At 35.8% G+C, this 25,099-nt stretch overlaps 1 protein-coding gene across 1 annotated transcript; it reads left to right on the top strand.

The window, feature by feature from the left end:
* Window positions 1-2,389: 2,389 nt before the first annotated feature.
* Window positions 2,390-21,294, top strand: LOC145668111 (uncharacterized). Its single transcript, XM_081735654.1, has 3 exons — window positions 2,390-2,756; window positions 18,054-18,343; window positions 21,160-21,294. The coding sequence occupies exons 1-2, from the start codon at window positions 2,501-2,503 to the stop codon at window positions 18,341-18,343; spliced, it is 546 nt and encodes a 181-aa protein (XP_081591780.1). The 5' UTR covers window positions 2,390-2,500; the 3' UTR covers window positions 21,160-21,294.
* Window positions 21,295-25,099: the final 3,805 nt, after the last annotated feature.

The following is a 25,099-nucleotide window of genomic DNA, read 5'->3' as shown; positions in this document are numbered from 1 at the left end:
TTCCTTTGAGAAAATTGATAGGGCATACGTTACTTTATGCAGATCATCTATTGTCAAAACGAAAGTACATCCTGGAATTTTTACTATCTGTTGAACCAATTTCCATTCTTGTTCATTTGAGAAATATGTCTGGGTTCCTTTCTTGTTTTCAGGTAGGGACAAGGTGGCTCAATGGTAGAGCGCTTGACTCTGGTGCGTGGGCTCCCTGATTCGATGCCCGGAAAAGCACGTTTGTGGTGCACAACATCGTGTCCGTGGGTTTTCTCCGGATACTCCAATTCCCTCCCAGCTTTTCATTCCACTATTCTTCTTTCACCATTCACTTGCCTATATCATACATCTTCCTCAACCTACCAGGCATAATCGTGGGACATTAAACTAAAAGCTTTTTCCTTTCTTTTTAACTGGTTTGAAGCCTGTCTTACCTTCAATTCTTCTCTCTGGGCACATTCTAGGAACTCTATACAACTTCGCTGCATGTCTTCGGCTGCATGACTATATCGTGGACACTTGGATTGATTATGCAGATGTAAAATTTTCGCAGTAAGTAATAATTCCTATTATTATTATTATTATTATTATTATTATTATTATTATTATTATTATTATTATTATTATTATTATTATTATGGAATGCATATTACTAGACTTAGCCTGGAGTTAAGTAGCATTGTATTTTAATTACCTAATTTTTCAATGTTAACTTTTTTCATAAACATTCTGGTTTGTCAATAAATAGTTTCAATCTTAAGCAAGTGTCCATTTTAGCAGAGTTTTTCATTTTGAAATAGTGCATGATATTGGCGGAAGTATGGTCTTTCTTCCAGAGCTCGTATATCAAGGACCAGCATTACATTTCTGAACTTGCTGCGTCTGCGTTAACCTCTTGATTACTTCAAAATGTTATCTTTATTTTTAGAAATCTAATTAGTTACTATTTAAAAATTGACGTTGTACAGGCATTATTTATTTAACTATTTATTTATTTATTTTAGAGAAATATGGAACCACTTCGAGAGGAGCGAACAGAGGACAACGAACAAGGTAGAGGGACGGCATCATTATATGGAACAAATTTCCCAAGATATTATCCATGTATTTTCTCTTTCCTTTAACAAATGAAGATAGAACAGGCCGAAAACGAGGAATTCATACAGCTGTTAAAGGTGGGAAATCATGGCGGTCGCCAGAATAGGAAATGGAGGAGACTCAAGATAGAATCAATGAATGAAGAAAGTGGGAGGAAACGGGAGAACCCCGAGAAAACAAACGAACACGGTGTTTGTCCACAACAAAGTCCACACGGCGCGAGCTGGGATCGAACCAGGGACCCCAAGCACCGGAGGTGAACGCTCTACCCCCGTCGCTCATAGTTATGCCTATTGATAAGCGGAGAGTAACTAACTTATATAAAATAAATGGAGAGTAAGAGTATAGTATAAAATTACTGTAGTACTTGGAAACACTATCAATACTTTTCTGTAATAAAGATTTCCACCTGATATGATCATCAGCCGAAATGGGAGTTAGGCCGGATGGGAATTTCCACTTCGGCTGGAATGGCGCATAAGATTTTTATCTCCATTTGACAACTGATAAAGTGTTAAGCGAAATAAGAATTAGGTAAAGTGGGACGAAAAGCAATATTTATATGTTTGTACTCAACCCTAATGCTCCACCCCAAGTGCGGACTTTAACTTCGAGATAAGAGTGCGCACTGTATTCAAGTAACGTTGTATTTTTTGTTATGTTTGGCAAAGTGATACTCTGCACAAAATAATTTTCAATATTCTAAAAAGTATCATATCCTTTGTAAACCAAAAAAACAACGTTGTGTGTCATTCACATAAATGTAAATTGATTCTGGTAATCCAAACCATAAAAATAGAATGATATATTTTATGTTTTCAGCAGGCTGTACATAGTGACCTAATGTAAACGTAAATAAACACAAATATAAGAAAATCGTGAATCGTTAATTACCGAATAAACATTCCAATTTATCAAATATTCACAATACAGTATTAAGAATAAATTTGCCAACTTTCCTATTTAGTAACTGTAACTTAAAATATTAATTTATTTTGATTTTTGTAAACAACTATGGTTTTATTGTCATTTTTATGAGCATTAAGCCTTTAAACATACAGGTAATGTCGTTTCACGTTTGCAATTAAATGCATAAGACTGCTTTTTAAGTAGTCATCATAATTATTGTTTTAGTGAAAGCACAATGTAAATTAATTTAAAGTATAAAAAGCTCGAAATTTGCATGTTTAAGTATCATTTGTTCGTCAACAGCCAAACATTAACAATGGCTTTTACAAAATTCCAAGCAACGACTATAGTAGTTTTGCTTCTTATAGCAATTACGAGTGCCAAAGTCGAACACAGGTCAGCAACTGATGTTTCCGAAAAGAGTTTCCTTGACTGTGTGGAAGACTTGGATTTTAAGTGTATAAAATTGAGAAGTTTGGCTAATTTGTACCATTTATTGAAAATGAAGTCTCTTGAAGTAGCAAGTGGTGTAAAGGTAGAATATTCTGGTGATGACAACAGACGTGAAGAAGCTGTGAGAGCACTTGTGGACAAACACTGGGGTCATTTGTTGTTTAGCTCAATCCCCAACATGATGAAAGATCTGTCTTTGAAATTCAACGTAGTTGATGGAGCTAACTTAGTGGTTTCCAGAGGTCTCAACAACAATGCATTCTTTGATATGTCGTTTGAAGCCGATAACAGCGTAGAAGAAGGACGTAAGTAGATCATTGAAGGGTCATATTGAGGAAATTTTCACGTGTTTTTGTTGTATAATGAGGGCATGTGAAAACGAAATAACTACTACTACCTTAACTCACTTAAGGCTTTAAATTCTAACATTATTCCGAACACAGGGGCGTCATTTACAGGTTACGGAAGCATAATTAGGCCGCTAAGTTTGTAAGAAATCTATAATTTAATCAATAGTACGGTAATATGTTGTTGAGAAACTCGAAATTGTATATATATCGGTGGAGAAACTTAAACTACTACTTTTATCGGTGTATCCTACCCCACAAACGGGGCATCTAACCAAATTTGACGCACCTGTTTCCACTCAGGTAAGGCCTATTCTCTTGCGATTTTGTCGAAGTGTTCGTCTGAAGTTGCCGTAGCTATCAGTATATGGTGTACGATAGGACAAATAATGCCTTAATTTGTTTGAAATTAAACAGATTTTCAAACGTGTTTACCTTTTAATCAGTTGCGTATAAATAAAGTGAATAATAAAGAATAACGCACTGAATTTGGCGAAGTGTGCCAAATTTCTCTTCTGAACTTCGGGTCCTCTGCACCAAAAATGCATTTGTAAGAAATTACAAAAATACGCGAATTGATATGGAATATTTTGCCCAAATTTAAGCTGAATGATATCTTCCGTCCTAAAGATAAAATCACTATTTGTGGCAAGTTGAGGTAATGTTTTAACAGTAATTAAAAGCTATTAATGCATAAAATGTTTGACGCAGACGCAATTTGTACTCCATACTACAGAAGCAGAACAAATCTAATTGTTCTAACTTGTATTAAAACACTTTATGTTCGTTTCGAATTGATAGTGTTAATTAGAACGTTTCAGAAAAAAATTAAGGACATCTTTAAAGATGGGGTATTTAGTTTGTTCATGAGTGTGATAAAACCTTTTCATTTTTTAAATATAGGCATTTCTTTTTCTCTTGGTCTTGGCTTAATTATGAAATGCAATTAGTAGTTGTCTGGAGCTCTGAATATCAAGGCTGGAACACTGAACTAAACGTGCATTTAAACCTGACTTTTAAACGATGACATAGTCCATTTACTTGCAACAAAATATTAACTATGGATTTGGAATACCTATATCATAATCAATAAATAAACTAAACACGAAGAGAGCACCTTATAGCTCTCCATATTTAACAGCATAATGTCAAACCGGGATCGATGGATACAGCTTTATTTAAATGATGGTAATTCTTTACGATTTTGCCACAAAGAGTTTTTGACATGAAGAAATTTCTGTCAAGACCTCCTAATATCATGTTAAAGTTGAATCAACAAAGTGGCAGTCCTAAAAATGACTTTCTGATATGAGAATATACGAACATTCTTTCACTTCTCTATCCGTAGCAGGAATGCAGACCCAATACAGAGTAAATAATGGATGCCATAATTGACACACCCCTGCTCTTTCTTCAACTCCATCGTATTTTAGTACACGTTTTAAATAATCAACTATCTGATGTGTTGCCTGGGAGCATGAAGTCATTTTACTAACACACCATTGGCGTTGCTTATGTACACTCATGTCCAAAATGATTGTCGCATATCTATAACTGTCTTCTTGTAAGAATATAATTTGATAATGATTTTGCAGGGCACTTTTAATACTGATACTATATGTATAATCGGGAACTGTATATTTGTGGTAAATTTCATAGTAAAAGAATTATAAATACGAAAATTAAAAAGAGTAAAACAAAATGTTGCTAAATGGACAAGAAAGTTTTATTTTTGTTTTATTGTTCTCATTTGTTGCTCTTCAGATATGAAATTTGCCACATACATGTCTTTGCCGATTATACACATACTAACACTATAAGAAATACCGGGCGAATTCGTTATCAAATTTTATTTCTACAACAACATACTGTATCTATAGACATGCGACAATAATTTTGGACATGAGTGTACATCTGCTAAAACAACTACGTTTGCAAAATAGTTTTCTTTCGTGTTAGACGGACATGACTATTATGATAGATAAATAGTGTGACATAATCTAGGCATTTGCATACATGTTTATGTAGTTACAATGAACGAAGTAGTCGGAGACGAATAGAAACATTTTGGAATTTGAATTTGGCAACCACGCCCGCTGAATGAAGTAAGAGCATTGGGAAACGACCAACAAAGGAACCAAACTCTCAGTACCAAATATCTTTGGCTTACATCTAATTCCATTTTTAAGAGATTTCTTGATTTGCGATCAACCAAAACGGAATGTAAGAACATTGAGAATAGATGGCATTTCTTCCACAATTGAACATTTTGACAGATAATTTTCACATCAACAATACCATTTTTACAAAAAATCACGCAGAATATAACACGTTATTTGTTCCTTGTCATAAATATCAAATGTACTGTTTAGATCTTTGCTCGTTACAAAAAGTAAAAGCTAATGCAAATGTTCAATGTAAGTTATGAAGACCTTTATGATATCCACGAAGGAAATGCTTTCCGCCTCAACTATATTAAATTGTTTGCTTCGTTGTTTATTATTCAATATTTCAGAAAGTATTCTTCGATTTTGGAAATGAAATTGACTGTAGGGTTTATTTTGTATAGTTTTGTAAGGTTCGACTGATGAACGCACTTAATTATATTGTTAGTGCTTTCCGCTACCAAGTTTGAACCAACATCCGCTCCCGTGCTATCATTTACGTCTTAGAAGCACATTCCTCGCTAGCTCTGCAATCCTCTTATCTGGAAAATTTGTTGTGCTTGGTTCGAGAAAAGAAAACCTCTCCATACTCATATTTGAATGAAACTTGGAAAAAATAAGTTTTCTAGAACATGTAGTATTTCTTTTAGATACGTTTCGTGCACCTACTTTTGAGCTACAGCCCTGGTTGAATCCTGAAATTAAAAAAAAAGAAAATTCGGGAAAATTCCGAAAAAAATGTCCAATTTCTTCCAACTTTATCTACCGTAATACATGCGTGTGATGTCATTTTAAAAGCTAATTTATTCTGGAGACAGTGTCATACGAACCATGAATCTAAGGTGATTAGAGTACATGTAGCAGATGAAATTCTACAGTTTATTTTTTTCTTATTTATTAAAGGTGGCTTTGAAAGAGTTTTAAAAGTCTTTTGCATTATAAAAATGAATATGTGTTATACATAAAATTCTTATTACCTTGATTCAGCCCTCTATGGTAAATGGTGAGGGTTGGCCGTAGGAAAAACATCCGACCGAAAAAGAGAGAGAGAGATTATCACAAAGAAAAGAAGGGATAGGATGTGGCAGTCCAGCAAGTGATATGCAGTAATGTCACCCGAAAACTACGACAAGGAAGCAAGGGCTACCGAATCATTCATAGATTCGACTATAGAAGTTAGAAGACGAGAGAAAGGCAAATAACAAGAGAATCATCGTAGGATTTTTAGCATTGACTATCGGAGCTTTGAATGGAAAGAGCAGGGAGATTGTAGACTTGGTGGAAAGAAGAAATGTGAAGATCCTATGTTTACAAGAGATGCAATAGAAAGGTTATAAAGCATTAAAGATACAAACTTTTGTACAGTGGAGCAAATGGAAGAAAGATGAATAGAGTTGGAATTGTTGTGGTAAAGGAGTTAAAGGAAAACCTGCATAAGGAAAAGATAAAAGCAATAGAATCATCAACGTCAAGCTGGAAATTTGATGATCATATAATGTACATATGCTCCTCGAATGGGATGCAAGGAAGAAGAAAGTGAAATCTTTGATTAGACCAGGAGTTAATGGAAATACATGAGAAAGAAAGGTTCTTTGTTGGAGACGACCTAAAAGAACATAATAGGAGAGAGCAAATGAGGGAAAAACGAGGGCTAGAAAAGTAGAACTTCGGTGAATGAAATATAGAAGGACATAGAACAATAGTTTATGCAATTAAATTTCACTTGAATATAATTAACACCTTTTGCAAGAAGCAAAAAAGACAGTTTATTACTTACAATAGTGATGGAAGAACCAGTTACATTTACTATATCATATGCCATAGGAAATACCTTAAGTACCGATAAATGGAAAAAGTTTGGACTCTCATTATAGATTGCTTATCGCAAATTGTGAAATAATAATGAAAAACAAACGAAGCATACAAGACCGGAAGATCAAAGGATAAAATGGTTGAGACTAGAAAAGAAGTCCAAGGAACGAGTAGAAGGAAATGGTTTTGCAACCAATAAGAATAGTAGAAGATGTGGGATAATGGTCGAAGCTAAATAACCATGAAGGAAGGAAAGTCGAAGAAGGAGTGCTGAAGAACACATCAGTCAAAGGATCACTGCAAGAGAAGGTGTTTTCGGAATGAAAGGACGAAGTGCAAGCACCAATAAAGAAAAGATGAGACGAAACATATGGCTTGGAAAACAAGGAGACATACACGCTACAAAATAAAGACAGAAGAACTATGGCAATAGCAAATTCAAAGGTTATGGACAAGGTTTATGTAAAGCTGGAATAGTAAGACGTATACGGAAAAATAATGGTGATAACCATGACAGGAGATAAAACATCCAAGAATATCAATTCAATCAAGCAGTAAAAGACGAAAAGGATAAAGTGCTGCAGGACCAGAAGATGATACGGTACAGGTGGAGAGTTTATTTTGAGAAACTATTAAATGAGGAGAACCAGAGGGAAATATATGAGAATGGAGTGGCAACAGAAATAGAGGAGAAAGGGATAAACAGTATAGTAATGAAAAACATTTACGAAAATTAAAAATAGGAAAGCAGTGGGTGCTTCCAAAGAGGGTTGCAGAAGCATGCCTCAGGAGAAATATATATCAAATTGGATCTCATGAACAAACAATGCAAGCAGAAAATGCAGGACAGATAGAGGAATAGTAAACCAGTGGAATACTGTGGAAATTACAGGCCAATTAAACTAATGTCTCATACCATGAAAATCTGGGGGAAGAATAGTCGAAGAAAGGATTCAGTAATAGACGTTTGTTGGAGAGGAATAGTATGATTTCATGCGAAGAAGAGGAATCACTGACAGTACCTTCGCGTTGAAGCAGTTGATAGAACGATGTAGAGAAATGAATCTTGAATTCATTTCGTTTTCATAGCTTCAGAGAAGGTGTACGACAGAGTGCCGAGAGAAAAATTGTGGCTACGCAACGAAATTTGTGAAAAATATATAAGGAGGTATCGGATATGTAAGAGGGAGCAGAGACCGAAATGAAAAGTAGTGTAGGCATGGCAAAGATTAGTCTGCATCAGGGATTCAGTCTCAGATCTCCCAATCTAGTGATTGATGTGTAGGCGAGAGAGGTGAAAAGTAGAGTCCCATAAAGTAAGTTGTTAGCAGATGATGATATGTGTTATATTTGGATATACGTTCGATACATCCAAAGATAAGATAGAGAAGAAACTTAAAAAATGAAGACAGTTGTTAATAGGAGAAACATGGGAATACGTAGAACAAAGAATATATAGCATTGTTCAAGAAGACGAAAGCTTCTTTCGCTTACAAGGAGAGTGACTGTCTACCCCAAAATTTAGGTAAATTGGATAGTATCTCGACCAGGATGGAGAAAAACATACAGAAATCCAACACAGAATACAATTTGATTGGTTAAACTGGAAAAGAACGAACAATGTGCTATCTGGCAAGAAAGTAATTTGCAGGTTAAAAGAACGTATATGAAAAACAGTAATATAACCGTCAACAATGTATAGTAGTAAAACCTTGGCCATCACGAGGACACAGGAAAAGAACATGGATATGTAATGTGACAAGGAAGGATGGAATAAGGAAAGATTATATGAGAGGCACTATTAAGGTGAACTCTTGAGTAGAAAATTTCAAGGATGGAGGCGGAGATGTTTTTGACATGTTGAACAAAGAAACGATGTCTATTTGAGGAAAGGAGTGAAAAGTTGGAAGCAGGCCCGTATTCAGGGGGTCTAGGGGGCCAGGCCCCCCTGTATTTTTACTCACCACCTTAAAATTTTCACGGTAGGCTTGCAAATGAACTGTAATATGCTGTTAAACTCTAATATGTTTGAATTGTGCCCCCAAACTTCTACTGGCCCCCCTTACAGTTTTGAGCTGGCTACCGGCCTGGGTGGAAGTAACAGGAAGAGGAAAAGTGGATACGCAAGATGAGATGAAATGACAAGAAACAAGATTACTTAAAGGAAAAGGCATGAAAAACAGAGAACGCCCAGAAAGTGAATAGTGGATAAAATGAATTAAAGAACGAAACATATACCTCATATAGGTATAAACTTATAAATTGCAGAGAAGAAGAAGAAAAGCGTTATCGACATATAGTTCTATCACAAAATTTACATAATTTTTTCAAACTAAGAAACGTACACGTGACTTTGCCCGCTGGGAATCGAACTCGAGTCTCCGTGATAATCATGTGGTTCGGATCTCATATGTAGCTGTAGGTCCACGTCTCATATAGCCTCTCTGTTAAAAGCGACACTAAACAGCTCAAAACCAGTGAACCAATTAAATAGATTAAATTTAAGAAGCCAGTAATATCAACCCAATAAATGCCTATTCTCTCGAAAAAATTATATATTTTTATATAAATCAATGGGTTTTTAGAAAAGGAAAAGAGGTGGCATAAGTATTAGACACAATTATTATAAATGATTTATCTTAAATAATGAAGTAATATGAGAAATTGTATCAAAAGTTTACAGACTCGTGAAGAACCTTACTATAATCCGTAAAAAGTGTGAGCAATAGATGATTTAGGGTAATATTCATGACCTTTCATGAATGTTCTCGCATTAAGTAAGTCAATACGTCTGTTACTAATAACAGTGCCTACTTTTAATATAAGGTGCACTTTTTTCTAATCCTTATTTCGAAACCGATGATGTGATAAATATCGATTTATTTTGTCTGAGTTACTTACAATTGTGTAGAACGTTCCTTTCACCATGGATTATGGTTGAGATCTGCTACGAGATTTGTATTAATTTCTAATACACTTGTTGTCATTGTTGTGATTGGAAGCAGACGTGTCTTTCGTGTTCTGCGCAATTCTCTTCGTTTAGTGTAGGTGACCTGAGGTTTGGTGCTCTTTGTTATGAAGTGAAGTGTGGTTGAAGTTTTGATGGGACTTGTGGTGAAATCCGTTTTCGAATCGCTTCAGTGTTTCAGATGATTGACTGAAAATTTGCTATTTTCAAATTGCTATTTTCAATTAATGGACGTTATTTTTCAAACAATATTACATTTCCAACAATGTAGTTGGGTGTATTTTAAATTTAAAATTCAAATTTAAAATTTTATAATAACTATGAAAGATGATCGTGACTCTTCTAATGATACCAGTAATCCTTTCACTGCTATTAGTGATGACATCAATAAAGACTGCAGGGCCATTAATGCAGATTTTTCGCATGTGAGCAACGCACCAGAATCAAAATTTAACCAAAGAAATCAAACCCAAAATGATACCGCATTAAACACGAGCATTGATTTTTCAAACAGGCCTAACGAGACTACCTGTAATCTTTGCAACAAATTGTGTGTGAGTTTAAAAGGATTAGCAATTCACAATAGCAGGTGTCATTATGATATCAATAAAACCAAATCATGCTCGCTTTCACGGAAGTCGCAATCATCCACTGATAATGTCGATCACCCAAGAAAAATGTTGATCTCCAAATGCAATAAGCTTCTAGCAAGATTAAAGTCTTCTGTTCCAATGTTGCGCAGGGTACCTCGAGGGGCTAGAGCTATAGTGGCAGACTCTCTGTGCGAGGTATTGCAACAGATTGTACGTACAAACGACTCAGAAGCTTGGATAGATCTCTTCTTTTTTCCTTACGTTACACTGTGCGTCCCATCGAAAGCTGACAAAGTGAATAATTTAACATCATGGGTTAAACAAAGAGTGCGATGTTGGTCTGATTCTCGTTGCGAAGCCCTTCCTAACCACAGTAAAAAATCCTTCAAAGCTCGACGACCAGTAAATTCCAATTTTAACATTAAGAATGTCGAGAACAAATTAGTAGATGGCGATGTCCGCAACGCAGTACGGCTTCTCATCTCAGAAGATACTATAGCTTCTCCGAATGGATCTGTATTAGAAGAATTAAAAGAGAAACCTCCGGCTCACAGCCACCCTTTTGAACCTCCCGATCTCATTGAGCCCAGTATTGTAGTGCCTAGAGTATCAGCTGACGAGTTTACGAAGGCACTTAAATCATTTCCTCCCAGGTCATCAGGAGGTATGGACAGTCTCCGTCCTTCAATATTAAAGGACCTCCTACTCTCCCAAGACTGCAAAACTAAAGACCACCTGACTAACGCCATCTGCGATTTTCTCCACCTGATTATTTCCGGTGATGTGCCCACGGAAATTAGACCTATTTTCTTTGGAGCATCACTAATAGCTTTGAGGAAGAAAAGTGGCGGCATTCGTCCTATCGCAATAGGCAATGTGTGGAGGAGATTATCAGCCAAAATCATTTGCCATAGAATTAGAGAACCTCTAACACATTTTCTATCCCCACACCAACTGGGAGTTGGCATCTCACATGGAGCTGAAGCAACAGTCCACGCTGCTCGTATGTACTACTCTTTTCCACACCAGCAGGAGAAAGCGTTTCTGAAAATAGACTTCAGAAACGCATTTAACGAGTTGAATCGTGACTCTATGCTCATACAGGTAAAAAAACAGTTTTTCATCAATTTATCGATACGTACATCAGTGCTACTCGCAACCAAGCAACTTATACTTTGGAGATGAAATAATCCTCTTTCAGCGTGGCGTACAACAAGGCGACCCTCTTGGCCCTGGTTTGCTCGCACTAACTTTACAATCCATCGTTAATAGTATCAATACAGAACTGAACATATGGTATTTGGATGACGGGACTATAGCTGGAGACAAGGATACAGTACTAGATACATTAGAAATGATCCGCAGACGGGCTAAGGAGATCGGATTGCAAATGAATTTCTCCAAATGTGAGGTCAGCTTTCTCGGAGTCTCCAATGAGCAGTCTAATAACCTCTTCAAGCTGTTTGACGAAGCCGCGCCTGGGATTCAAAGAATTTCCACAGATGACGCCAGCTTATTAGGAGCAGCATTATCTAATGAGGCAAGACGAACAATATTAAAAGACAAAATTTCTAAATTAGAATTCTTCTTTACACGTCTTTCCTTGATTTCAGCTCACTCTGCCTTTTACCTACTACGTGCCTCATTGTCCATGCCAAGGCTGCTATACTTTCTTCGCTGTGCTCCTTCTTGGCGGGATGCTGATCTACTGGAATGCTATGACAACACCTTGAAAACCGGTCTAGAATCTATCATGAATTGTTCACTCAACAATAACTCTTGGTTGCAGGCGTCCCTTCCTGTTAACCACGGAGGTCTCGGCATTCGTCGCGCCATGGATCTGGCTATTTCATCCTTTCTGTCTTCATTCTATGGCGCTAAGCCATTGATCGAGACCATTCTCCAACAAGACCTTAGCCTAGTATCGGATTCGGATGTCAACGATAGCATTGCTAAGTGGTCATCTATAGTGGGATCAGATCCCCCTGACCTTGATAAGAGAGGACTACAATCCTCTTGGGACGATCCTCTTATAAATCATCACTTTTCAGCTCTACTTCAGTCATCTGATAACCCAGAAGATAAGGCCAGACTTCTAGCTACATCATCTCCAAAAGCAGGCGCTTGGCTCCACGCTATCCCGTCACCTTCTTTAGGATTACATCTTCCCAATGACAGTTTTCGAATTGCCAGTGCACTGCGTTTGGGAGCAGATGTTTGCGAGCAACATAGATGTCCTAAATAACATAGATGGCCTGTAGAAGTGTCGTAGACAAGAAGGGCCTTCATGGACTCTCCTGTGCCAATAGTGCGGGCAGATATTCACGCCACTCCAGCGTCAACGACATTATCATGAGGGCACTAATTTCAGCAGGCGTTCCTTCTATATGTGAACCGTTGGGATGCAGTCGTGCAGACGGCAAGAGGTCAGATGGTATGACACTAATACCGTGGAAGAAAGGAAAAGCACTTCTATGGGATTTTACTTGTTCCGACACATTCGCCCCTTCAAATCTTCATCCTTCCTCAGCCCAAGCTGGCAACGTGGCTGCTCGCCGGGAAACAGAAAAGCGCAGGAAGTATAGCAATTTACTCGACAAATATAATTTTGTCGCTATAGCTATCGAATCGGGTGGTTCATGGGGTCCCGAAGGCCTTAATTTTATAAAAGAAGTTGGTCACCGCATTTATATATCGTCAGGAGACGCTAGAGCAACCTCTTTCCTACTGCAACGTATCAGTATGGCAGTACAAAGAGGGAACGTTGCATCAATTTTGGGAATGCTACCCTCTGGTAAGGAACTGGAGGAGATCTTTTGTCTGTAAACTCGGCGAAGGTTTGAGGATGCTGTTGCGGGGCTTATCACAATAACGTATATCAGTGGATAATTAAATTTTGATATTTTGTAAAATGTAAATTGTGGATTGTTCAAGGAATGTAATGTTTTGTAGTTTTGCCAGCGGACTTAATACAAAGTGGGTTATGTGTGTAAACAGAATAAGATAAAAAAGAAAGAAATCATATTCTTAAAACTGCTTATGAAATTCGACTCTGAACGATTACAATTATCGGAGGTACTAATTTGATATGTAGTGCACAACTGTTTAAAACAAATAACATTAAATAATTAAATGTAATTATCAACAATTTCTAACTACACGCTATTAATTTTTTGTAGTCATATTCCTCTAACATTTTTTTAAGAAACGGCAGTTTAGAAAATACGATCGGTGTTGCAAAAAGCTGAAATGAGTTTATATATATATAGGATTATGCCCCATACTTCCGTAAACTAAAGGTGACGGGTGACAATTGGGAGGGAATTTCATCGTGGAACTGGTGGAGTGACAATCTGTGAGAGAATAGGAGAGGGGCAAAGAAATTTCAATCAACACAATGCATAGTAAAAAAAATGGCTGGTTAATTCTACAAAATGGCTCAGGGTGTCACCGAATTGCGTTAAAATATTAACACTTGCTTGAAGCTATTTGAACTACATCCCATTTTGAAGTAAAGTGTTAAAATGGTAGTCGCTAAACCAATCACATTACATGATGAGGAGTTAAATAATACATTGGTGTTGTTTTATATACAGTTGCCAAATAAGTATCTTTATTTGAAACGATCTCTTATTAAACGTACATTTCTCTTACGAGAAATAATAAAGTGTGGCATCAGTTATTTATAAGTGAGTACGAAGAGCAAAATGTAGTTGGTGACAAATACAAAATGATCACAAGGACAACAGATGGCAGGACTTTTACTCATGTAAATGCCAAGAAATTCATGTACTCGAAAACTTATTTTCGTGAAATATTATAGGGAAATTTAATGCGGTGTTCGTTAGTTGGTGTAATTGTTAAACACTCATGTAAAGATTTACTCATAGTAAAAAAAACACAAACTAATAAAAATTGCTAGATATTTATAATATCTGAGCTATGCGGACTCTTTTAACTTATAGTAAAGGTGTAGGTATTCGTAATAACTATGCGTAATGCAGTTATTAATAAGTATCTGAATGGCCTGGATTCACCGTACTAGCAGAAGTATTACTAATAACACATGATATAGAAATATTGCCTTTGTTCTGTTCCTATCTCTGCATTCCTTCTTCCATTTTTCTAATTTTGTTACATCGCCGCAGTGTTATTCTACCACCGCTCAATACCATCTCTTTATCAAACCAGAACACCAAACCTGTATTAACCGCAACACTGATAAAATAACAGTGTTAACCTCAACACTGTAGAGTTAACAAACTAGAGTACCGGTAGTACTCATTTGACGGTCTCTGTTAAAATTTATTCGTTTTAATACACTCGTTTTTTGCTATGTGTTGTCCACCATAAAGTCACGTGGCTTGGGATCGAACCAAGGATATTCGAAAGAAATATAAACACTTTCCAGAGCGGAAATAAATAAAGAAGCAACAGTGAAGATATTTGTTCCTTAGGGTTCTGAAATTTCAAATAGTGGAAATGTTTCAAAAATGTTTCAAATGTTTCAAGAAGTGAAACTAAAATATCAGATTGTACAGCTATGCTCCAATGAATAAAAACATACAAACAAATAAAAGAGGAACATTTAAGAATATATATGAAATGAGATGCTAAAGGGGAACAAAAGAGGAAAATGCAGAGTTCGTGGACGTAGGGTAGTATACTTTGTATCCATTTTCTCTTAGGAAAACTTCCTACCTCTGGACCACCATATCTGTCCGAAAACAACTCGAAAAATACTAATCACGTTTACTAAAAGACAAGTTGAATCAAATATAGGAATGCCGAAAGTAGATATTAGGAAGCAATAGAAGTACATAATTTTTGGTCGTTTAATTTAAGATTTATAGCAGGGACTCATCAAACATATTGTACGGTATATTTAACTGCTTTATGCAACAACAGGAAAATTCATGGGATCGACTAGAAGATCTCGAGAAACGTAGATATCGAGAAAAATGGAACTTAACAAGAAGAAAATAGTTAAAGAATTATGTATCTGGTATACTAATAGGGAAATTAATATTATTGTATACAAGTAAAAGCAAGGGGAAACAACTTAGAATATTATTTCAAAAGAAATTACAATCTGAGGAATGTAGCTAATAAGTTTGGTAGGAGGTAAACAAGCAAAGGGATAATGATTTCAGTTGCTGGAAGGAAAATGAGGAAAAGGAAGAAAGATATAGGAGGAAAATAAAGGAGAAGAATGAAATTATTTCAATTAATTGAAGGAAAACGAGAGGGAAGATGAAGAAGATTCCAATTAGTTGAAGAGATGTATGGTAAGGGAAGGATAATATTACAGTTCTTGAAAAGATAATGAGAAAGGAGAGGTTTTCTATTGATGAAAGCAAAACGAGAGGAAGAATAAAGGAGTCTTCAATTAGTGGAACGAAAACAAAGGAGTATAATAGTAACACTTCAGTGGATGGAAGAAAAATAAGAGAGGGGATGTAGGACGTTTCAGTCGAGTAGAAAGAAAAGGAGGGAAGGAAAGAAGATAATTTTGATCATTGGGTGGAAACAAGGGAGGGAAAGGAGAAAATTTTGATCGATGGAAGGATAACGAGGAAGGGGTGAAACAGAAAATTTAAATTGAGAGAAGGATAACGGAGAGAGTGTGAAGGATAAAGTTACGTTTGTTTGAAACAAAATGGGGAGGGAAAGGACAATATTTCAATTAATCGAAGAAAAACAAGAGAATAAAAAAGGAGATAATCTCATTTTGAGATGAAAAACGAGGGAAGAGAAAGCAATTTTAATTGATGATAGAAAAATGTGTTATGAAAACAAGAGCATTTCAGTTCATGGAATGAAACTGAAAGAGGCGAAGAAGAATATTTTAATTCCAGGGTGGAAAACGAGGTAGAAGAAGTTTACATTTCATGGAAGAAAAACTAGGAAAGAGAGGAAAATTTCAATTTAGTAAAAGAAAAACTGGACTGGAGAGAAAAAGTGGACTTCGATTCGTGAACTGTACTGAAGTAGATAAGTTCTCAGTCAAAGCAATAAGATTGCCTTAGGGAATTTTTCGGATCTTCTCCGTTATAGAAACGTTATGGGAAAGGCTAATTACAATCTTCTATCATGCATATTTACGGAAAATGTCTGTAATAAATAAGCTTATTATATAAGGGTAAGGGATAGTTTAAGATAAGAAGCAAGATATCTTATGGTACATTGATTATTTTAAGGATATGTGAAACTAATGGAACCAATTGGTGTATATAGGCTGTACTGCGTTTAAATAGGCTGTAACGATTTCGGTTCTGAAATTGATTATCCTCGAAGGAATTTCCCCAGGCGCGGAACCTAAAGACATTTCCTGATTTTTTAAAAGAAACTGTTTCGAATTCAGTATTGAAACTAATTTTACGAGCCAAGAAAATCGATTCTGGTTCTGCAATCGAAACTGTTATAGAAGTTGATAAGTGAAATCGCAGAAAATAGAGAGATATGTTTTGCAGCAAAACCACTTTAAGTCATTGCTTCAAGTTAGCATTTCACAATTGCTCGTTTAAGCTTGTAACGATTTTGAACTAGTGATGTTTGCACATAATTACGTCAAAATGTATTTCGGATTTTCCTGCTCCAAACGCTTCTAATTGCAGCTTTCGTTTTTGTGAACACAAATAGTGTATGGAAACCAATTTCGATTCTCTTCCCAAAGTACACCGAATCAAATATTTGTGTTCAGGAACCGAAATTTAAATAATTTTCGATAAGATTGAAAGTCTTAATTAACTCATGTAGGTAGTAGAAAGGCTCAAGCACTAGAAGTTTCAATAGCAACTGGAGGATGTTTCTTTTCATCTAACGGCGAAGTGTATAACTTCTATTACCTTTCTTTCAATAGTAGGAAATTCATAGCTACAATTCAAGTCACCGTTTCTTAACAACTTGACCAAAATAATCAGTTTAGCTACCCACTGAAAGAAAAAAGCTTTCCTTTAAAATACATTGTGTTAACTACGGACGGACGGACGTAAGTCGCGGTTACTCGATAGGATTTTCACGAATTGACTCCATTAATAAAACTAAGATGAGATAAGCACTGTAGTAACCTTTGGCAGAAATCAATATTCGAATATTCCCTTCCTTGTATAAAAAGAAATGTTTGGTAGTATCATGTTCTACCCGCTAAAGATGTTCAAATTTACTGATATACCAGTAATACACTATACTTAATGATAATTATTGTCCATATGTAAATACTTAATATGTACCGTACATATCTGTTAGCAAAATGCTCTCCCGTGTACTGCGGGCAAACATATTGGGTTTTTCCTTCTGTATCTTTCATATAGAATTGTCTAAACTCACATGAATTTCGAATGCCTGGTGTGGTATATTAATGAACTCTTCGTTCTCTTTTGAAACATCTAATTCATAATGAACAATGATAAAACATCTAATTCATAATATCAAATGAAAAATTTAAATAGAGGTGTAAACTTTCACGTCTAACTTTTAAGTGATTCCGAGATAAAGATATTTTATTGCAATAATTTGTAACCCAAAATTTCCTCCTCTCATACGTCGAATAGCCAAAAATCCTTCCTTAGTTCACAAATCTTGTGTGATCTCCAAATTTCAAGTATCTGGCTTCAGTATTTGGACCTAGGTGTAGATTAGTCATCCAGTTAGGATTTTTCTTTTATATGTAGAGATGTTCAGCTATTTTATCAACAATTTCTTCCCTCTATTCCAGGTGGTAAGAAGAAAGAATTTATGACTATGTCTCTCATGATGATGAAAGGAATGTACACTCTATTCGCCACTCTTGGTCTGATTGCTGTAAAGTTCCTGGCCTTTAAAGGAGTTTTGGTCGGAACCATTGCTTTGATTTTGGCAGGACTTGATGGACTTTCTAAAATTACCAACCCCAATAGATACAACCCAGGCTACTATGGATCGCTTGACCGCTTTGGAGGGGCATTGGAAAAGAGCTTTTCATTACCTCAGAAACCATTGGTACTGCCGCCAACCATTACGCCATAGGTAATTTTCACCATATTTTAAGATGGTATTATTTTGCTAAAGTTTCAAAAAATCAACGGTGATGCTAATGGGAATAAAATTGTCCAGGCTGGAATAAATTTCAAATTCCGTTCTCCCTCTTTTTTAAAAAAAAATATTAATTTAAAAGTGTTGAACAAAATAGAATTATTTTTAAATATATCTGTCCATGAAGCCATGAGAAAAGTTTGAATATATTTACAGTAAATAAAAAAAAATAATTTTGAGATATTTTCCTCTCGTGACCCCATGGAAGTTTATGCTTAAAAATTGAAAACCATATTAAAGAAAGGCAAAATGTCACGTTTTCGTTGATAGATATCAGTGTGTATGCCTTGAAGAGTACAATCTTTTACACTAATATTATGGAGAGATAGCACATACGCTACATGCAGATTTCTTTTTCGTTCATTCTGTATTAACGAAAAGTTACTATATATAAGAATAACGTTACTATAAGGAAAGTTTCACTTTCGCTTTTCTAATCTGTCGTCTTCAATTGTTAATTTGATTTCATCTTCTCAATTTGTAGAGAAAGCACAATTACAAATTTATTCATCATTGGACAATACCACTATTACCATAAGCAATAGTTCTTTATCATTAAAATTTCGTATCGTTTAAAATGTCAACATTATGAAAACTGTTTTGACGTTTTCTGTGAATGTGGTTGCTACACCAGAAATGAATAGGTGAATCGTTCCGTACGTGATTTTCAGATATGTTCCTCATTGGAAATACACCTATTTTAATGTTAATCTCATGTTAAATAGTGGTAAGCTGACATAAAAAGTCGTCAGTAGCAACATCGAATCAAATCAAAGCATAATATTTTAGGTAATTTAATTTGATTCTGATTGATATTTATTATAGAATTTTTTTTTTGTAGACGCCCGTGTTGATTTTCGAAATAAATGAAATAAAATGAAAGAGCCATTTCTATTTTCCACTGAAAAATCCCCTACAGTTGTGCAGAAAATTGACATCTACTAACCAACGTAGCTTTCCGTACTCAAGAAATAGATTCCTTAATCATCAAGCTGACTTAACGCGTTCGAAAATTATCATATGTTCAATTTAACATTAGAGTTTATGGACAATATTAAGATTGATCTCACAGAAATAGGAATACAAAGTAGAAACTGGATCTAATTAGATAAGGATACAAGTCAGTGGAGAGCTTTTGTGAACGCGGCATTGAATCTCCGAGTTCCATAGGCCATAGAGTTAGTTAGTTAGTAAGTAAAAGGCCAGAAGTACTTTTTTTTTTTTTAATTTTAAAAGAACAGTAAGAGATAGAAATGCAGTTCTTAGGAAGTTTCGAAGAGACAATATCAAGACACATCTAACGATACTAGAGCGGGTTTCCGGAAAGTTCCGGAACATTCGAACCCGAGATCGAATTTGCTGAACCTGTTTGGACGTATCTTATCTACACAAACAAGAATTTTAGGAATGATCTCCCCCCCCCCCCCAAAAAAAAAAATATATATCAAAAGACTGCGATCTTGGCCAATAATTAGTTTCTGGATCAGGGGCCACAAAAGTTTTGGACGGACCCTAAATCGAGTTTTCGTATTTTTTTTACGGAATAAGGACATCATACTGAGTTAAGTGATAATTTGGGTATTTTTTCTTCAGTACGAAAAGCTATGTTGATTAGTTGATGTCAATTTTCTGTACAGCTGTTGGGGGGGGGGGGGGTTATCAGTGGAAACTGGAAATGGCTCTTTCAGTTTAAGGTCCCACGTTTATGCCCTTTACGATAAGGAAGACAGATGATTAAGTCAAGTGAATGATGATGGAAGGATTAGTGGAATGCGAATGTGGGAGGAGAGGGCACGGCAGTATCCCGAGAAGACCTATGGACATTTTGTTCACAACTGACTCACTTGACCTGGAAATCGAACCTTTCACCCCACGCATCTCAGGTATGCGCTCTACCACTGAGGCACCATGTTTCAGACTTTGAAAAGAAAGAAAATGAAACGTGTCTCATCATTTATGGAGAAAATAATAAAATAAAATAAATAGTTCTCATTCGTGATCGAGTGGCTAAATTAGAATTTTGCTATTGGATCTGGATTCCATTCCCCCTTGCAGATGCTTGCCACGAAAGAAAACCCAGGTAGAGGTTGTAGTTTCACTTTTAGACCTAAATACTGATTTTTCAGTACCCGTCATTTCTAAAATGAAACTCTTGAACTTTTTCAGTTTAGTTTTTTCTACATAGAATCTTGGTTATTTTGATTGAAATTTAAGGTCCCTTTCAGCACTGAGACTAAATGGGACGTAGATCTATAGTTCAGCATGTGATCAGAATCACATGAGAATCCATCGTGCATCGAAACTAAGTTTCCCGTGTCGGAGGCGTGCACACTAACACTTGGGCTATGTTTTTTTTTTTCTTAGTGCATCATTGAATAAATTTACGAAAGAATTATCATTGAATAGTATTTAGGTAATTCGTATTTAATGGTACAATCAACGACAAAATTTCTTCCCGTTTGTTGAAATTAATTTCGTAAATAACTTCCGAATTAGAACAATTTGAATACAGTTTTCAGTAAATAAAAAAATGTAATTTTCTGTACGTTTTAGCCATACCATCGTTCTACTTTCCAGCTATATTACCGTTATTCCCAAAATATATTTTATTAAATGCAAATGACTTTTGTCGCTGACTGTACAAGATATTAATTGTTTATTGTTAAATTTTTAATGACAATTTTTATTTCAATTCACTGCAAAATCTCTCGGTTTGGTGATGTTTAATTTTATTTGTTTGTATTTTCCAGATTTGTCAACGTATTGCTGATCTACTTTTTAGTGTAAACGAGTGATTAATGTATTTATGCCATATTTATTTGATTGACTTTGATAATAACAACTTATAGGAACCTACTTCATACTGCTTGTAAACAGATATTTATCATACTAACTAACTAAACCTTTGCGTAAATGTATATAAGTATGTACTAATTGTGTCTGTAGCAGTTTGAAAAGTTTGTATACAGAAGTGCTATCTGTAGAAATATTTGTATTGTAAATAAAAGCAACAAACAAAATCTTATTTGTATAAATTTGATTTGCGCCTCGTAACAAAAATTATTAAATATTGCAGTTTCATCTATACTTATTTACGTATTTATAATAGCAACACATAAAAGAGTCATCGTGTGCACCACGTGATTGAGTTTGGTATGATGTTTGGTGAGCCAAATTCCTTAAGAAGTAAAATTTATCAAGCTTGTGCTTCAATGTAGTATTTTACCCGAATTTCAAACAATGGCGGATTTAGCACGGAGTCGTGGGTCCTAGACTACCCAGATTTTTAGTGACTAAAATACTTTAAGCTTTATATATCTTTGAAAGTTTATTATGAACTCATTATTTATCTAACATAGTCTGGGCTCTAGCTGTTCCCCCTAGTTTTTACCTTCTAGATCTACCACTAATTTCAAATTAAGTATAGATTTTTGTTTTATATCCTGCACATTATACTATCCGCCAATCGCAACAGCGTTGTGGGTAGTCTATCAAACAATGATCATATCCACAATTACCCCTATAGGAATACATGGGGAAATTATTTTTAATTGACCATATCTTGCCACGAACTGGATGGATCACTTGCATTAACGGACTAGATTCTTAACTTTTCAACCTCTACACTAAGGTGGCCAACCTTTTTAGATTTTTCACTTTTAAAAATCACTGGCGTTCAACGTATCTTTATGTAGACTATAAGTAGTCATTTATAATTGATCTGAGACCCTTAACCATATTAACTAGTGACGTGGAAGGTTGCAACTACGAGAAAATCTGCTTTATTTCTTTCTTGTTTTCTTCCTTCCACCTACATCCCGTAACAACAATGCATAGTTAGAAACGAAATGAAATCTTTGAGTTTTACGTCCCACGGTTATGCCAGTTAGGCTAAAGGAGACGGTGATGATGAGTAATGAATGAAATTGTGGAATAAAGAAAGTGGGAGGAAACGGGAGATCCCTGAGAAAACCCACGCACACGGTGTTTGTCCACCACAAAGTTCACTTGGCGGGGGCTGGGATCGAACCCGGGACCCCAAACACCAGAGGTGAACGCTCTACCCCTGAGCCACCGCGGCCCCCATAGTTAGAAATTTCGCATGAAGGGTACACGGAAAAAAGGGGCTCATTGTAATTTTTGCGGGAAAAACCGATATAGAAACCACCGGTTGGTGCTAGTTTGTACTTCTAAATGCACTATGAATATTGTAAAAAAAAGTGCCTTTGCAGAGGAACTCAGAAAAGAAGAAAAAGCCATACAGAGAAAGAAAGGGCCCAACAATATTTTAAATTGCTTCTCCTGAACGAAATGTGAAAAGTTGATTAGCCCTTTCTTTCCGTGTACTCTTCACATGTTCTCCATATTCCCGTTAACAACAAAATGTTCCCTCTCAGGACTAACTTTTACTATCCAAATATAAACTTTTCTGTAAATAATGCGCAAGAAAAATATTTTTAGAAAAAAAAACCAAGAGTAAAAATGAGGAAGACATTATTACAATCTTACGGCTGCTATAAAGAAAAATGAAGTGAAATCTTTGAGATTTACGTCCCACGGTTATGCCAGTTAGGCTAAAGGAGGCGGCGATGATGAGTAATGAATGAAATGGTGGAATGAAGAAAGTGGGAGGAAACGGGAGAACCCCGAGAAAATCCATGCACACGGTGTTTGTCCACCACAAAGTTCACTTGGCTGCTATAAAGAGATATGTAGAAAATGCTTACATTTGAAACATCCTATTACACAAAACAGCTATAAAATGATTGCAGATTGTAAATGGTCTTGCCCAGTGGCAGATCTAGAAAGTAAAAACTGGAGTGCTAGCAAGAACCCAGACTATGATACGTACTGTACATCATGAGTTTACTACAAACTTTCCAAAATATATAAAAATTGTAGTTTAACATAATTTTATAACTCAAAAATTTGAGAGAGCCTAGCTCCCTCTGGTCTCGGGATAGATCTACCACTGGTGTTGATTAAAGATATACAGTGAGTGATATGGTTTATACTGGTTATTCTTAGCTTAATAATTCGACTACGATTACTCGCATTGCCATAGGCGCCGACTTGAAGAAAATATTGGGGGGGCCAAAACAATGAATAAATATATAATCATATTCAGCCCTTTTCTATCAACTGCTGGATAAAGGCCCCTTCCCTCCAGATCTCGGTCTGCTGCATCCGCTCCGCTGCTAAATTCATGACCTAAGTCAAATTTGTCTGAACGCATTAAAGCAAGTTCAAATTCTGGGAACTTCACTGCACCACATTGATATTCACTTCTCATATCAGTGTTACCATAGTGTTGGTTGAAGCTTCAGTGCTCTATTAATTCTTTTAGGATTTTTGGTAACTTTTGTTACCATGGCGTACTATGGTCTTTGACCTCCTATTTAGGTTATATAACAGGTACTTAAGGCTTTGTTTTATTAGTCACGTCAAGGATGGACCAAAGAACACCCCAGATGCGTTCTGGAACCAGATGGTCAACTTGGCTGCCCCAAGTGGGTGCGGAAGGGCGTGACTTTTTACTTTTTCTTAAGGCAAATTTCAAAAATGTTTCACGCCTGTAGTTTTCACAATATCAGATTAGAATTGTATGTACCTTTGGATATTTCTCAAATTTTTCTGAGATCTCTACGTGAAGCCGAGTCCGGGCACGAGGGCCGCAAATGTTCCGAGGGGCTAATTTTTTTAGAAAAAAATTCACTTTTCCGGTTCAGGAATACGATACGTACATATGTGTGGCGCCATTGGAAACTGCTTGTTATACTAAAGAAAGTAACGTTTAAGCCATGACTCTAGCCTAAATAGTAATGACGCAGTAAATTTTTGTAATAAGTATATACGTATGTGTGTGTATAAAGAGAGAGCCTAAATTCAGACTATCAACAGTTTTTCTGTCCTTTGTTTTTAAGATACAAGATTGGAATTTTGCACACGTATTATGTACATAACAATGTATTTTTAGGAAAAAGTTCAGCTCCCTACGTCAACCCAGGCCTAGGCCAGAGGAGCAAAATGTTTTGGTTGGATTTGCAAAAGTACTTCCGAGTTTTTCCCTAATTATCTGGTGTAGGTGTACGATATGGAAATTTGAGTGATACTGTTGGAAAGGGCTTATTATACTGAAGAAAATGGCGTTTGAACCATGACTCTAGGTTAAATAGGAATGACGCAGTACATTTTTTAAAAATATTTTATACCTAGATATATATAGAGGAAGTTCGGGTACTATGGAATACCATTTTTGTTTCGCTTGTAACTCAGTTAATAATTGCACATTGAAACAAAAAGGAAAACAACTATACGTCTTACATATTTGGCTTTACTTATGTATATCTTGATAAAGAAGTTTCGTTACAGGGGTGGGTAAAATTTATAATTTGTAAAGAAACCACTTTGGAGAGTAATATGAAATAGTCTGGTAATATGGAATACAAATGCTATATAGAAAAGAAAAAGTTTTCTGTTGAACATACAATGAATATAGTGACAATATATGAAAATTCTGAATGCCAAGCCATAACTGATTGTGATTACTTGCAAAAGTCATAAATATAATACTCTGCTTCAGGATCGGCATAGTCATTGTGTGCTCACATTAAACATGATGAACGCTGGACCCAAGCTCATGCCTTGTATCATCAGAAAAATTACACTTAGCATTGTTGTCATCATAAA

Source organism: Thermobia domestica, chromosome 1 (genome assembly GCF_964235325.1).
Source record: "Thermobia domestica chromosome 1, izTheDome1.hap1.1, whole genome shotgun sequence".
NCBI classification, from domain to species: Eukaryota; Metazoa; Arthropoda; class Insecta; order Zygentoma; family Lepismatidae; genus Thermobia; species Thermobia domestica.
The sequence above is the reverse complement of the archived record's forward strand: the minus strand, read 5'-3'. Positions and strand labels throughout refer to the sequence as shown.

What these genes read in the sequence shown, in the direction of transcription:
- LOC145668111 (XM_081735654.1), top strand. Translation starts at nt 2,501, where the DNA reads ATGAAGTCTCTTGAAGTAGCAAGTGGTGTAAAGGTAGAATATTCTGGT. An exon ending in TAACAGCGTAGAAGAAGGAC is followed by an intron (nt 2,757 to 18,053) that starts GTAAGTAGATCA and finishes CCTCTATTCCAG; the next exon opens with GTGGTAAGAAGAAAGAATTT.